General features: G+C 50.4%; 1 protein-coding gene across 3 annotated transcripts in view; it reads right to left on the reverse strand.

Moving 5' to 3' along the window:
* Positions 1 to 223: 223 nt before the first annotated feature.
* Positions 224 to 13,379, reverse strand: part of Clip2 (CAP-Gly domain containing linker protein 2) — a 66,656-nt gene continuing 53,500 nt past the window's right edge. For 2 of the 3 annotated variants that reach the window (XM_008851134.1, XM_008851132.3), the window contains 8 exons: positions 12,225 to 13,160; positions 8,730 to 8,787; positions 7,015 to 7,098; positions 6,567 to 6,723; positions 4,022 to 4,181; positions 3,368 to 3,553; positions 2,981 to 3,043; positions 224 to 1,578 (listed from right to left, as the gene is read on the reverse strand). In XM_008851134.1, coding sequence (XP_008849356.1) covers positions 1,567 to 1,578; positions 2,981 to 3,043; positions 3,368 to 3,553; positions 4,022 to 4,181; positions 6,567 to 6,723; positions 7,015 to 7,098; positions 8,730 to 8,787; positions 12,225 to 13,160 — 1,656 coding nt within the window. In that variant the 3' untranslated portion in view covers positions 224 to 1,566. The remainder of the gene's footprint in view (positions 1,579 to 2,980; positions 3,044 to 3,367; positions 3,554 to 4,021; positions 4,182 to 6,566; positions 6,724 to 7,014; positions 7,099 to 8,729; positions 8,788 to 12,224; positions 13,161 to 13,379) is intronic. The other variant, XM_008851133.3, reaches the window with a different exon arrangement.

Consider the following 13,379-nt stretch of genomic DNA (forward strand, 5'->3'; position numbering starts at 1 on the left):
TGTGTGTGGAAATTCAGTTCATATGGAAACAAGAGCCAAGATTCAGAGGACAATCTTGGGTGTTGTTTCTTGGGAATGTGGTCCACCTCCTTGGAATCCAGCCTCTCAGAAGCATGCTTCCTACCATGGGCCCTTCACACTTGAGTAGGAATTAGTTGGCAGTAGCGAGCAATTAGGACCCATTCCTGTTCCCAGGTATCCAAGAGAGCAGCAGATGCAAAGGTCCTGCACCTCAGTCACAAGCTTTATTGTCCTGAAGAAGGATTTGCCACATTTCCACAATTCCACTGGGGGATGGGGGGGTGGGGAGGGATGGGGACATGGCTGAGCCACACCTGGGGGGGCCACACCGGGCAGGATGAGTGGCCTTCAAAGGCCAGTGCTTGCAGGGGGAAATGGCTTCTTGCACACCTACCAGGTACAAGTCCACCCCTGGGTGAGGCTCAGCCCCTTCTGGTTTGTTAGTTCCTAATACATGAGCTGCCCCATTGTGCTGGAAAGAACAGTATTGACTCTGTAGTTAGGCCGCTAAAGCATCAATTTTCTAGACTCTAGACTGCTGTTGTTAAAATGGCACGCGAGCTCTACCAAAAGCCAACAGGAAGCAAAGGAGGTTGATGGGCTAACTCACTTCCTCCTGAGGGAAAGAACGTGAGTGTCACCTGTCCCGTGCCTGGCATGCTCACAGAGGCCACCTGGGCCATTCCTTCCTATGACTTACACACCTGTCCTATGCATGGGGACATGGGCCACGCACTGTGGTTCCACCCTGGGCTGGGGAGAGGGGGCTTGGAGCTCTGGGAAAGTAGGAGCAGGGCCCGGACCCTGTGGGATGCTGGGGTCTCTGGAGTAATATAGCAGGACTCCCCAGGAGCAAAGGGAGCCAGCTTGAGTCTTCTCACCCAGCAAACACTATGAGTGGACTTTGTTTATGAGCCCTGTGGCTGTTCTAAGTTCCAAGCCAGGCCTGGCTCAAGCTCAAGGTGGGAAGCAGAAAGGCTTGTGAGCTTGCCTAATACTGTCGCTTGTCAGGTGGGAATGCACACTAGCCTGGTGTCTGGGAAGGACCTCTGAATCCTTGGGCCTGGGAAGAGATGACCAAAAGACCTTGTACCAAAGTTTGAACGAGGCTCAGAGTGTGGGGACAAGAAGACCCCGGACTTCTAGACTTCAGCCCTGCGCCACCACTCAGGGGCCTTACAGGGGACATGGGAAAAACCAGTAGGAAATGGAGGCAGGGGCATACCCGAGGCACCCAGACAGGCCTCAGAGCAGCTTGCTGTAGCCATGAGAGGCTCAACTGGATTGCATCAGCCTCTGCAAATTCCAGAAGCTTCTTGGAGCCCAGGAGAGGGTCTCTCAGAGGGTCTCTCAGAGGCCTGGCTGTACCGCATTCTGTGGAAGGTCATGTTTATGGGAACCTCCTGGTCCGGCAGGGGGTTCAGGTGGAATTAACATAGTCTCATCTCCAGAGGGAGTTTTGGTTCCTGCCTGGAGGTGGTACTGCTGGGAGCCTGGTGGGCTGTATGTAGTGTGAACCGGGATGGTCCACGGTGTCCCTCTGGGTCAGTGTTTATCCTAGAAAGAACAAAGGTTTAATTAGCAAGTCTTGAGGGACAAGTGGGCAGAGGAGGAGGGGAGACAAAGGGAGGAGAGCATGCTGGGTAGAGGAAACATCATGTGTCAATCCTGTGGCAGGGAGAACAGGGAGAGCCTGGGTTATCCAAGGAGTCCCCCAAGAGTGGGTGGAAGAGGGATCTGAGGAAACTATGGTGACTGTGTTGCTAGGCCACTGGGAAAACAAACCCTTAGGAGTGTCTAGACAGCAGTTCCCAGGGTGGCAGCCACTTCGCCATCCCAACCCTGTACACTGCAGCCCTACTGTCTGTCCTCAGAACCTAGCTAGAGACTGCCTTCCCTGCTCCTGCCCCCAAGCCTGACACTCGGCTGAGTGGGGCACAGCTAGAAGGACCAGGGGCAAGCTTTGTTCCCACACCAGTCTCACCTGTCTGGACCACACAACTAGCCAAGGGGATGATAGCTGTTCCCAGACCAGGTGCTAAGTAAGCAATGAATGACTGTGATACTGTGCAGATGCTGAAGGATAACTTGGGGCAGGGAAAGTGGGGGGCTGCAAGACTGTCTCCCAAAACCAAGGCTGGGGGCATGGATCAGAAGTACAGCACCTGTCTAGAATCCTCCAGTGATGGGGTAAGGGTATCACTCAATGGTAGAGCACCTACCTAGAATCCTCCAGTGAGAGGATGGTGATATAACTTGGGGTGGAGCACCTGCCTAGAATGCCCCAGTGAGGGGCTGGGGTGTGGCTCAGTGGTAAAGCACCTGCCTAGAATGCCCCAGTGAGGGGCTGGGGTGTGGCTCAGTGGTAGAGCACCTGCCTAGAATCCCCCAGTGAGAGGATGGTAATATAACTCAGTGGTAGATCTCCTGCCTAGAATCCTCCAGTGAGGGGCTGGCGTGTGGTTCAGCAGTAGAGCACCTGCCTAGAATCGCCCAGTGAGGGGCTGCAGGAAGCATTCTGGATGGGATGGGACTTTACTAAAACCCTCCCTCAGCAAACAACCCTGCTCTTAAGGGATGGATGCCCCGGTTTGCACTGCACACATACACATACACACACACACACACACGCGCACAAGTACATGCATACACCCAGCATTCTTGTTCCTTTTATAAGTTAGTGACTTGGGGCTAGAGAGATAGCTCGGTAGTTAAGAGCACACAGGCTGCTCTTACAAAAGACCTGGGTTCAATCCCAAGCATCCATATGTGGCTAACAACTCCAGTTCCAGGAGATCTGACGCCCTCTTCTGACCTCAGCAGGCACTGCATGACAAGGGTGACCCTATTACATGCAGGCAATACACTCATACACATAAAAATAAATGAAATATTTTGTTAGTGACTTGTAAGAGTTTTTTCAGAGGCCTGGGTGGCCTGGAGAGGCTGTCAGTCTTACCTCCTGTTTGTGGGCCTTGTCTGGCTGGTGGATGCCGTTGGCAGAACCGGAATTGCTGATGGTCTGTGAGGGGTTGAGGGGTAGGCAGGGAAGGAGCCCTTGAGAATGTGGCCAGGATGCAGTTCTACATCCATTCACTAGGGGACAGGGTCTTTACAAAGGGAGCAGCTAGGCTCCAACCCCAGCCTTTTAGACTGGGGCTCTGAGGATGGGGCTGCCTCCCCTTTCAGATTGGAGTTTCTAGGATGGGACTGCCTTCCTCATTCAGACTAGGGTTCCTAGAATGGAACTACCTCTTTCTTCAGACTGGTGTCCCGTACCAGCTACCCTCCTTCCAGTGGGGGTTCCTGAGGATACAGCACCCCCAACCTCCTCCACTCCACTCACCTGGGCCCTGTCCGAGCAGCCCCTCAGGGCCTCCACCAGCCTCTCCACCTGCTGGGCCTGGTCCAATGCATCCCGAAGTGCGTCTTCAGTGCTCACTAGCTGGTGCTGCAGCCGCAGTAACTCAGGTGCAGAGGCGGGGTCGATGAGGGAGTAGCGTCTCTGCTCTGACGTGGACTTCTCCTTGTCCTGGAGGAGTGGAGTGTGACTTGCATGTGTGGGTGGTGTCTGGAAACTCCTCTGGTCCCATCTCCCTCATGGGTGGAACCTGGGTGTTATGGGCCTCCCTCCCCGAGGCTTCCTGTTAGAACTTCAAGCCCCAGAATCCAAGCCCCACCCCACCCCCCAATCTTACCCTGGTCCTTCTGTCCCAATTAACTCAGGAGTCATCTGATGTCCAGACCCCAAGTGACCCTCCTGAGTCCCCTAACAAGTGTCTCCTCCCTATTCACCATGAGAGTCAGTATGTACATCCCCACACTGTCCATCAAAGCATCCCAAAATGCACCTGCCAGGGCATGTCTCTGGTCTGGGATTTGTGCAAAAGGGGTCACCATGGCCCCTCCGCCTATCATGTGCTTAAGATCCTTGGGGAATGGATTTCCAACACTCCCTGCGACATGGCACTCAGCTGCCCTTCCCTCTCCTTCCACATACCAGGCCTGTCAGCTTTTCTCGCAAGCCTCGTATGTCATCCTTTAGTTTCTGTTCCTTTATCCGCCATTCGGCTTTGTGCACCTCACGGCTTAGGTCCCTCTCCGGTCCAGGGGAGTGGCGGTTGGCCTCTAGCAGCAACACCCTCAGCTCATTCAGACTCCTGGGGACAGTCACAGAACCAGAGCATCAGCCTTGGACTTCACTGAGCAAAGAACCTGTGCCTGGAGCCAGCCACCACTAGGGGGTGCAAGTCATATGGGTGTACCAGGGACAAACAGGAAGCAGGCATCCAGCACACCCCAGGGACCAGCATTTGATCACAAAGTGATCTAGAGGACTAGGCTGCTCCTAGAGTTTATTTTTAATTCCTTTTTTTTTTTTTTTTTTTTTTTTTTTTTGAGACAGGGTTTCATGGACCCAGGCTGTGCAGTAGAGAATGGCCTTGAACTCCTGATCCTCCTGCCTCCATCTGTCCCCTGCTGGGAGTACAGGTGTGGGCCACCATGTTTGCTGCATGTGGTGCTGGGCATGAAACAGAGGGCTTTGTGCATGCTAGGCAGACACTCTACCAACTGAGTCACAACCCCAGGCCCATTTTCCTTTGTTTAATTAACACACACACACACACACACACACACACACACACTGATCTTTTTGAGACAGAGCCCTGTAGCCCCAGCTGGCCTGGAACTCACTATGTAGATCAGGCAGGCTTTGGTCTCACGAAGATCCACCTGCCTCTGCCTTCCAAGTGCTGAGGTTAAAGGTGTGTGCCACCACCCCCAGCTTTGCTTTAAACCATTTTAATGGGGGCTAGAGAAATAGCTCAGTGGTTAAGAGCCTAGATGCTCTTGGCAAGAGACTTGGGTATGGTGCCTAGCACCCACATGGTGACTAACAACCATCTGTAACTCCAATTCTAGTGGATCTGAAACCCTCTTCTGGCCTCCACAGGCACTGCATAGCACAGGCGCACTTACATGCAGGTAAAACACTCACACACATAAAATTTTACAAATTAATAAACCAAAAGTTTTTATTTTTTTAAATTTTTTTTTGTCTTTTTGAGACAGGGTTTCCCTGTAGCCCCAGCTGCCCTGGAACTCACTATGTAGACCAGGCTGGCCTTGAACTCACAGAGATCTGCCTGCCTCTGCCTCCTGAGTACTGGGACTACAGGCGTGAGCCACCATACCCAGCTTAAACCAAAAGCTTTTTAAATTTTTATTTATTATTTTTATTTTATGTGTATGCGTGTATTGCCTACATGTAGGTAAGTGCACCCATGTTGTGCAATGCCCGCAGAGGACAGAAGAGGCTGTCAGGTCCCCTGGGACTGGAGTTATGAACAGCTGTTAGCTGCCATGTGGGTGCTGGGATTTGAACCTGGGTCTTCTGCAAGAACAGTCAGTGTTCTTAAACGCTGAGCCATCTCTCCAGGCCCCAAAACAGTTTTTAAAAAATCTTTTGAATGCTGAGATTACAGGTAAGCACCAATGTGCATAGCCAGTCTGGATGTAAAAATAAACTAGCATTTCAAAATCAGAAGAGGGCTGGCATGATGGCTCAGGAGGTAAAGGGGCTTGCTGCCAAGCCCAATGATGTGAGCTTGATCCCTAGAATTAACATTGTGGAGGAAGGAAACAGAGTCTAGCAAGTCTTGTGATCCCATGACATATACATGCCCTCCCCAAATTAAATAAATAAATAAATATATTGAAAAAAATTTTTTAAAATGCAAAACAAGGGGCTGGGGAGATGGCTCAGTAGTTAAGAGAACTAACATAGTGACTAACAACCATCCATAACTTCAATTCCAAGGGATCCAACACCCTCTTCTGGTTTCTACAGGCTTTGCGTGACGAACAGGTGCACTCAAATATGTGCAGGCAAAACACTCATACACATAAAATAAAAATAAATAAATTTTTTAAAATTACCAAAACAAAATAAAAACCAGTGTGTTATTTATGTTAGATGTTATTGGCTTGTTATTATTTGTAAATGGATTAAGAAATATCTTTATGCCAGGCATGGTGGCACACACAACTTTAATCCCAGCACTTGGGAGGCAGAGGCAGGAAGATCTCTGAGAGTTCAAGGCCAGCCTGGTCTACATAATGAGTGAGTTCCAGGACAGCTGGGGCTACAGGAAGACCCTGTCTCAAAAGACCAAGGAAAAAAAAAGAAAAAGGAAAATAGAAAAAGAAATACCTTTGAATTTCTCAACTCTAATTTCTTATCCTTTGGTGGAGGGGGCTGAGAACAGGGTCTTACTATGCAGCCCTGGCTGGCCTGGAACTCACTGTGTGGACCCAACTTCCAATTTCTAATATGGTAAATCTAAACTAAGCAAAACCCCTGAACTGGGCTCACACTTGTAACCCCAGCACTCAGGAGGCAGAGGCAGGTAGAGCTCAGTGAGTTTGAGGCCAGCCTGGTCTATGTAGTGAGTTCCAGGTCAGTTGGGGCTACAGGGAGACCCTGTCTCAACAGACAGACAGACAGATTCTGGGGTCTCATTGGCACCCAGCCTGCGACTCACCGCTCTTTCCGTAGCAGTTCCTGACTGATGTGGACTAGCTGGCCAGAGGCATCATGGGTCTTCCGGGACACAGCCTCCAGTTCCGCCTCCAAGCGCCGCTTCTCCTTCAAGAGCGAGTCCATCTTCTTCTCTCCTGACTTGCACTTGTTCTCCAGGGCTGAGTGAGGATGCAGGGAAGGGAGAGGATTCAAACACAAAAGGGGGAGCAGGAGATGTGGCTCAATGAGGAGAGTATGCTGGCCTAGCATACCAGAGGCTCTGGGTTTGAGTCCTACCACTGCTTAAACGGGGATAGTGCCCCACAGGTCCCTGATTCCAGCATACCAGAGGTAGAAGCAGGGGCCTAGGTACAAGTCTTAGGCAGACAGACCAGCCTAGGCTGGACCTGCCAAGCTCCAGGGCTAGCCTCCACCAACCCCCAAATCTGTCCCTAGGGAGGGAGACTTACCACTTACTTGGGCCCTGAGCGTCTCCATCTGGGACGTCAAGGCTGTCACCTCTTTGTCCCTCTTGTTCAGCTTGTCCTGTAGGCCTACAAGAAAATGGGAAGACCGGGAGCCATGAGTGCTCAAGGGCTAACAGTATGGGCATGGAGTGGCACTCCTGTGGGAATCCTAAAAGGGGTCTACTTGGCCTGCAGTGTCAAAGATCTTGCCTCAACTTCTGAGCCACCCACCCTGAGGAAGAGGACCCAACAGTGTGTTTTGGGGAACACGAATCTTAATCTTTGGTTTCCACAAGCAAAAGATGGCAGACCAGTGAAATAAAGATGGCAGCCACAGGCTTGTCAAGAGAATTCTATGTTGGATTGTTCTCCAAAGTCATCAGGAATTTGCTTAGAAACACAATGATGGTTCTCAAGTCTATCTATCTATCTGTCTGTCTGTCTATCTATCTATCTATCTATCATCTACCTATCATCCATCTATGATGCATCAATTATCTATGTACCTATCTACCCATCTTTAATCTATTCATCTATCTACCAATATCCATCTATCTTCTATCTATCCATCTCAGTCACTTATCTATTTATCATCTATCAATGAAGTATCAATCATCTATAAATCTACAATCTATCATCTATCCATCTTCTATCACCTACCCAACTATCAATCATCTGCCTATCATCTATATGAACATTGATCATTAGTCACCTATCCTCTATCCATCTTCTATCAATCATCTACCTACCTTTCATCTATGAAGATCATCAGTGATCAGCAATCATTTGTCTATCATCTATCCATCTATCTTCTAATCTACCTACCTATCATCCATGAATCATTAGTAATCTATCATCTATCACCCTTCTTTCTATCATCTATCATCTATCAACCCTCTCTCTCTCTCTCAGGCAAGGTTTCATATAACCCAGGCTGGCCTCAAACTCACTATGTAACCAAAGAACAGCTTGAACTCCCTGATCCTCCCACCTCCACCTCCCAGTGCCTGCACCACCACACCTGGTTTATGTGATGCTAGGGATGGAACCCGGGATTTCATGCATGCTAGGCAAGCACTCTACTGAGCCACATTCCCAGCCCCAATTTATACCTATTTTTCTTGAGACAGAGTTTTGGTATGTAGGTGAGTTGAACTTGTGGTGATCCTGCCTCACCCTCCGTAATGTTGGGATTACCAGTGTGCACCACCATGGCTGGATAGTTTACATATCTAACTTAGTAAGGTAAAAAACCAAACAAGCAACAGGTGCCCAACAGTAGACCATCTTGCTCAGAACCGGTTTTGGTCATCTGTAATTCTGCTTGCTTCATCTCTGCCTGGTCCTCAGTGATACTTTCTGTTGCCTCTGTCAGAAGCTGGAACATCTGACTGAGATATACTGATTTTAGCACATTGCCCCTAATCCGCCTCATGTAAAAATCCTGAAGACAGGGAAAGAGGCCCTTTTATTTTTATAGCGTAGGTGTGCATACCATGGCGCCGATGTGGAGATCAAGGACAACTTTCAGGTGTTGGGTCTCTCCTTTAAATAATACCTGTCTCCTGGTTTGGCAGCACCCTCTCCTGGTTCTCCGCACACAGCAAGAGATTCTGACAGAGTAGCAGGTGATGTAAGATAAATTGTGTCCCAGCTCCTGGGCGGCACCTGGAAGTCTTCCCAAAAGCCAGGGTCTCATCTGGCCTGCAGCTACTCACCCTCCACTGTCTCCTTCATCCGAATCTTCTCCTCAGAAAGGTCATTGGGCTCGATCACCTGAAAGGACAGGCCTGTGAGGGGACATGCCCGCCACCCTGCCAAGGCCAGCTCTACTGCAGGTTGGGGACCTGGACCTGTCAAAAGGGACTTTGGGGGAATGCAGGGACCCAATGGGCCAGCAGAGGGCACAGGTATCCTCAGCCTGCACCTTCCTTAAAGACGCCTCCATTGGCTCCAAGCTCCTAAGATTCAAGTGCAGCCCATCGACCCCTGTTTTGGGGGATAAGGAACAGGTGATGGGACTCAGGGCCTCAAGCATTTTAGGCAGGTGCTCTACTACCGAGCCCCACCCACCCTCTTCTCCTCACAGCCATGCCCTATCCCCTCACTGGGGGATTCTAGGCACATACTCTACCACTGAGCCATGCTCCCAGCCCCTCACTAGGGGATTCTAGGCAAAGGCTCTACTCCTGAACTATATTATATGCCTGTCCACATTTTACTTTTTATTCTGAGAAAGGGTCTCACTAAATTACACAGGCCTTGAACTCCCTCTGTAGCCAAGGTAGGTCTCAAACGTGTGATTCTTTTGCCTTAGCCTCTCCAGTAGCTGGAATTGCAGGACTGTGCTACCAGGCCTGGTTTGGATGCCTCCTTGGTTGGAAATGAATAAACATTTAATAAACAGGTCTCTTTTTTTGAGTCCAAATCTCTAGAATATTTTCCCATCAGTTCTATGAGACAAGACTCTCGGTCTTGAGGTCCCATTCATAAAACACTGAATGAAGGAGCAACACTGCCTGGCCTGCCCAGGGTGAGCACCTAGAGTGACTTCTAATAAATGCCAACTACTTTCCCCTCAAAGTACTATTTAATAATAAGCTCAGAAGCCAAGGGAAGGAAGTTGATTGAAAAAGAAAAATGGAGGGGAGGGAGTGTGCCGATGACTCAGTAAAGTGCTTGCCTTGAGAGCACCAGGACTTGAATTTGGCCACATAAAAAGGCTAGGAATGGGGCTGGGTAGGTGCTCAGTAGTTGAGAACATTGGCTGTTCTTGCAGAGGACCCAGGTTCGATTCCCAGCACGCACATGGTGGCTAACAACCATCTCTAACTCTGGTTCCAGGGGAATCTGATACCCTCTTCTGGCCTCCAAGGACATTGCACAACACGGGCACTACATACATGGAGGCAATACACTCATATACATAAAACAGAAATATTTTTTTAAAAAGCTGGCACTTATAGTGCACAGTGCAATCCCAGCCCTAGGGAAATGGAGACAAGTGGATCCCTGTGCTTGCTGGCCAGCCAGTCTAGACTGTTTGGGAGAGCTCCAGGGCAGTGAGAGACCTTGTCTCAAAAAAATAAAACACTGGGTGTGGTGGGGCACGCTTTTAATCCCAGCACTTGGAAGGCAGGAGCAGGTGGATCTCTGTGAGTCTGAGGATAGCCTGGTGTGCATAGGTCCAGAAGGACTATATAGTGAGACCCTGTCCCCCCATCCAAAAAAAAATCAAAACCAAAACTAAACAAAGACAACAACAAAAAAGGCGGATGGGGTTGATCTCTAGCCTCCACATATACATGTGCACCCACATACACATGAGCATGCATGCATACATACATAAATTGGCAAGATGGGTATGGTGATGCATACCTATAATCGAGCACTTGAGAGGTAAGGGCAAGAGGATGAGGAATTAAACATCATCCTTGGCTACATAGTGAGTTTGAGGCCAGCTTGGGCTACATGAGACCCTCTCCCAAATGAACAACAACAACAAAAAGAAAAATGAAACCCTTTTTCCTGGAAGGAGAGGAAGACTTCAAGACCCAGTGTAGGCAATGTCCTTTTATACAAGCCAGGCAACCTGAATGTGGAACTGCAGAAACCTGACTTCCTAAATGCTAGCTTGTGAGGCCTAGAAGACAGAACATGCTGGAGTGGGGCACCATGCATAGACTCAATAGCCCAGACCCTTGTACAGGTTGTTTTTTGTTTTTTGGGGGTACTTCCCAAAAGCCCTGTGCTCAGTGGGGCTTGACACCCTTGCTACTGGTACCTGGGAAGACTACTCTATCTTGGGGTCTTTGTTTTCCCAGTTGAGATAGAGCCAAGAGAGAACCCTCAGAGTTAAAGTTGAACGGTTTAATAGCGGCTGCAGAAATGTCTCAACAGTTAAGAGCGTGTGCTTCTTTTGCAGAGGATCTGAGTTCAGTTCCCAACACCCACATCTGGCCTGTAACTCCAGCTCTAGGACATCCAGCATCCTCTTCTAGCCTCTGTGGGCACTGCCCTCATATGCATGTATACACACATGAAAATAATGAGCTGGAGCACTGGCTGCTCTTGCAGAGGACCTGGGTTGGGTTCCCAGCATCTATATGGCAGCTATCAACCATCTATAACTCCAGTTCCAGGGGATCTGAGGCCCTCTTCTGGCTTCCATGGGTATTGCATGCACATAGTACACATACATACACACAGGCAAAGCAAACATGAGATATCTGAGGCATTTCTAGACTTGGAGCAAAATGGATCATGGTAGCTGTGTCCTTTCTAGAAGAGAAAAGACCCTTTGGTCTCCCTGGGTAGATGTTTGCTGACACAGAGCCCTAGGATGGGCAGAACTTCCTTCCACATGCATGCCCACCTACCTTGTGGGTGATACCTGAGTCTGGGTACTAGAAGGGAAATGGACTCATGGGTAGCCTGTGTAACAAAATGTGTTTGCTTTTTGTGGTGCTAAAAATAGAACCCAGCACTTTGCCTATGCTAGGCCAGCAATCTATCACTGAACTATGCCCTAGCCCCTCACTGGGGGATTCTAGGCAGGTGCTCTACTACTAAGCCACACCCCCAATTTCTCATTGGGGGATTCTAGGCAGGAGCTTTTGCCACTGTGCTACTTCCTCAGCACAATTTTAAAATTTAACTTTAAGCTGGGCATAATTCCAACACTTGGGAGGCAGAGGCAGAGGCAGAGGCAGGCAGATCTCTGTGAGTTCAAGTCCAGCCTGGTCTACATAGTGAGTTCCAGGCCAGATGGGGCTACAGGGAGATCCTTTCTCAAAAAGACCAAAAAATAAATAAATAACTTTGAAACATGATATCACTCAGTGGAGTGGCTGGCCTTCAACTGGCCAAGTAGCACAAGCTGGCCCTGAACTTGCAACCCTTCTCAGCCTTCTCTGTACAGGACATGTCTGAGCTTATCAGGACTAGAGGGCTAGCAACTTCCCTGTGCTGCTGGGAGTGCATCTCTCTAAGCCTATCTGTGAGGGGCTGAGCAGGGTCTGCTTAGACTGCCTTGGTCCCTGCTGTCACCTTGACTTCTCCTCCTTCTAATGGAAGGAGACAGGGGCTCCCCCTCTGAATCCCCTTGGGCTAACTCCAAGCACAAAGAAAATACCAGCCAGACTAGCACAAAGAGCCCCTACACCCTCCCACTCAGCCCCAGCTGGGCCCTACAGGAGCTGCACACAGCCTACATGACTGTGCTGGGCAGAGCACAAGGACTCTACAGCTTGGAGTCTGTTCTCAGCCACCAGAAGCTTGTCCCGCAGGCGATCTGCCTCCTGCTTGCTCTGGGCTTCCGCCCTCTGCAGAGCCTCATAGTCCAGCATCTTCTTTTCAGCCAGTGAGATCTGCTCTTTAAGAAACTCAATGGCCTGGGCCTGGCCACGGTACTCCACGTCCAGACCCTCCAACTCTTGCACTCGCAGCTGGGCATCACGACATTGGTCCTGGGCTTCTTGAAGTTCCAGCTGGTGCTGACCAGCCTGTGCCTCCAGCTGGGCTTGCCAGTGCTGCTGCAACCCAGACAGCTCCTCCTGGGCTTCCTGAAGCTTCTGCCTCAGGCCCTCCTTCTCCTTGCCGTGCATGGCAGTTTCCAGGTCATGCCTGGCACGCAGGTTGCCTAGCTCCAGCTGGTGTTCCATCTTGAGACCCTCTACCAGAGCCTTCAGTTCCCCAATTTCTTTCTGCTGGGCACCTGGACCCGAGTTTAGCGTGGCCTTCAGATCCTCCAGAGACTTCTGGTGATCGGAGGCCAGCGAGTCCAGCTTGGATTTCCAGTTGTCCATAAGTCCCATGTTCTCGCTGGTGGCCTGCTGGACCTTGGCCTTGAGGTCCGCCACTTCCTGTGCGTACTTCTCGTTGGCCGCCCGGAGCTTGTCCACCTCGGCCTGGTAGGCCTTCAGTGCCTTCTCGTATTTGTCGCGGAGCAGGGTGCTGTCTCTACGCTGTTCCTTGCTGGCTGACAGCAGCCGTTCTCGCAGCCGCAGGGTCTCAGCAGCCTCGGGGTGGTCCGGGGGTGGTGGGCCTGAGTGCAGCAAACACTGCTGCAACTCTTCAATCTCCCCCCGCCGCAGGGTCAGCTCCTCTTCCAGCTGCAGCACCCGAGACTTCTCGGCCACTGTGGTTAGCTGGCAGGAGAGAGGGGGAGATGGGTCAGTGGCCAGGCTTGATAGGGGATGGTCAGAGGAAGGGAGGGTGCCTACCCCTAGTTGGGTGCTGCTGGCTGTTCTCAGGGACCCTGTTATACCCCAACAATGGGGGGGCACATGTCCCCAGGGCTTAGGTGGGTAGGAACAGTTCAGTGGGAGAGAGAGGTTAGGGGTTCCTAGAAGCTAATTTTACAAATA

Source organism: Nannospalax galili, unplaced genomic scaffold (genome assembly GCF_000622305.1).
Source record: "Nannospalax galili isolate Female #2095 unplaced genomic scaffold, S.galili_v1.0 scaffold444, whole genome shotgun sequence".
Taxonomy (NCBI): domain Eukaryota; kingdom Metazoa; phylum Chordata; class Mammalia; order Rodentia; family Spalacidae; genus Nannospalax; species Nannospalax galili.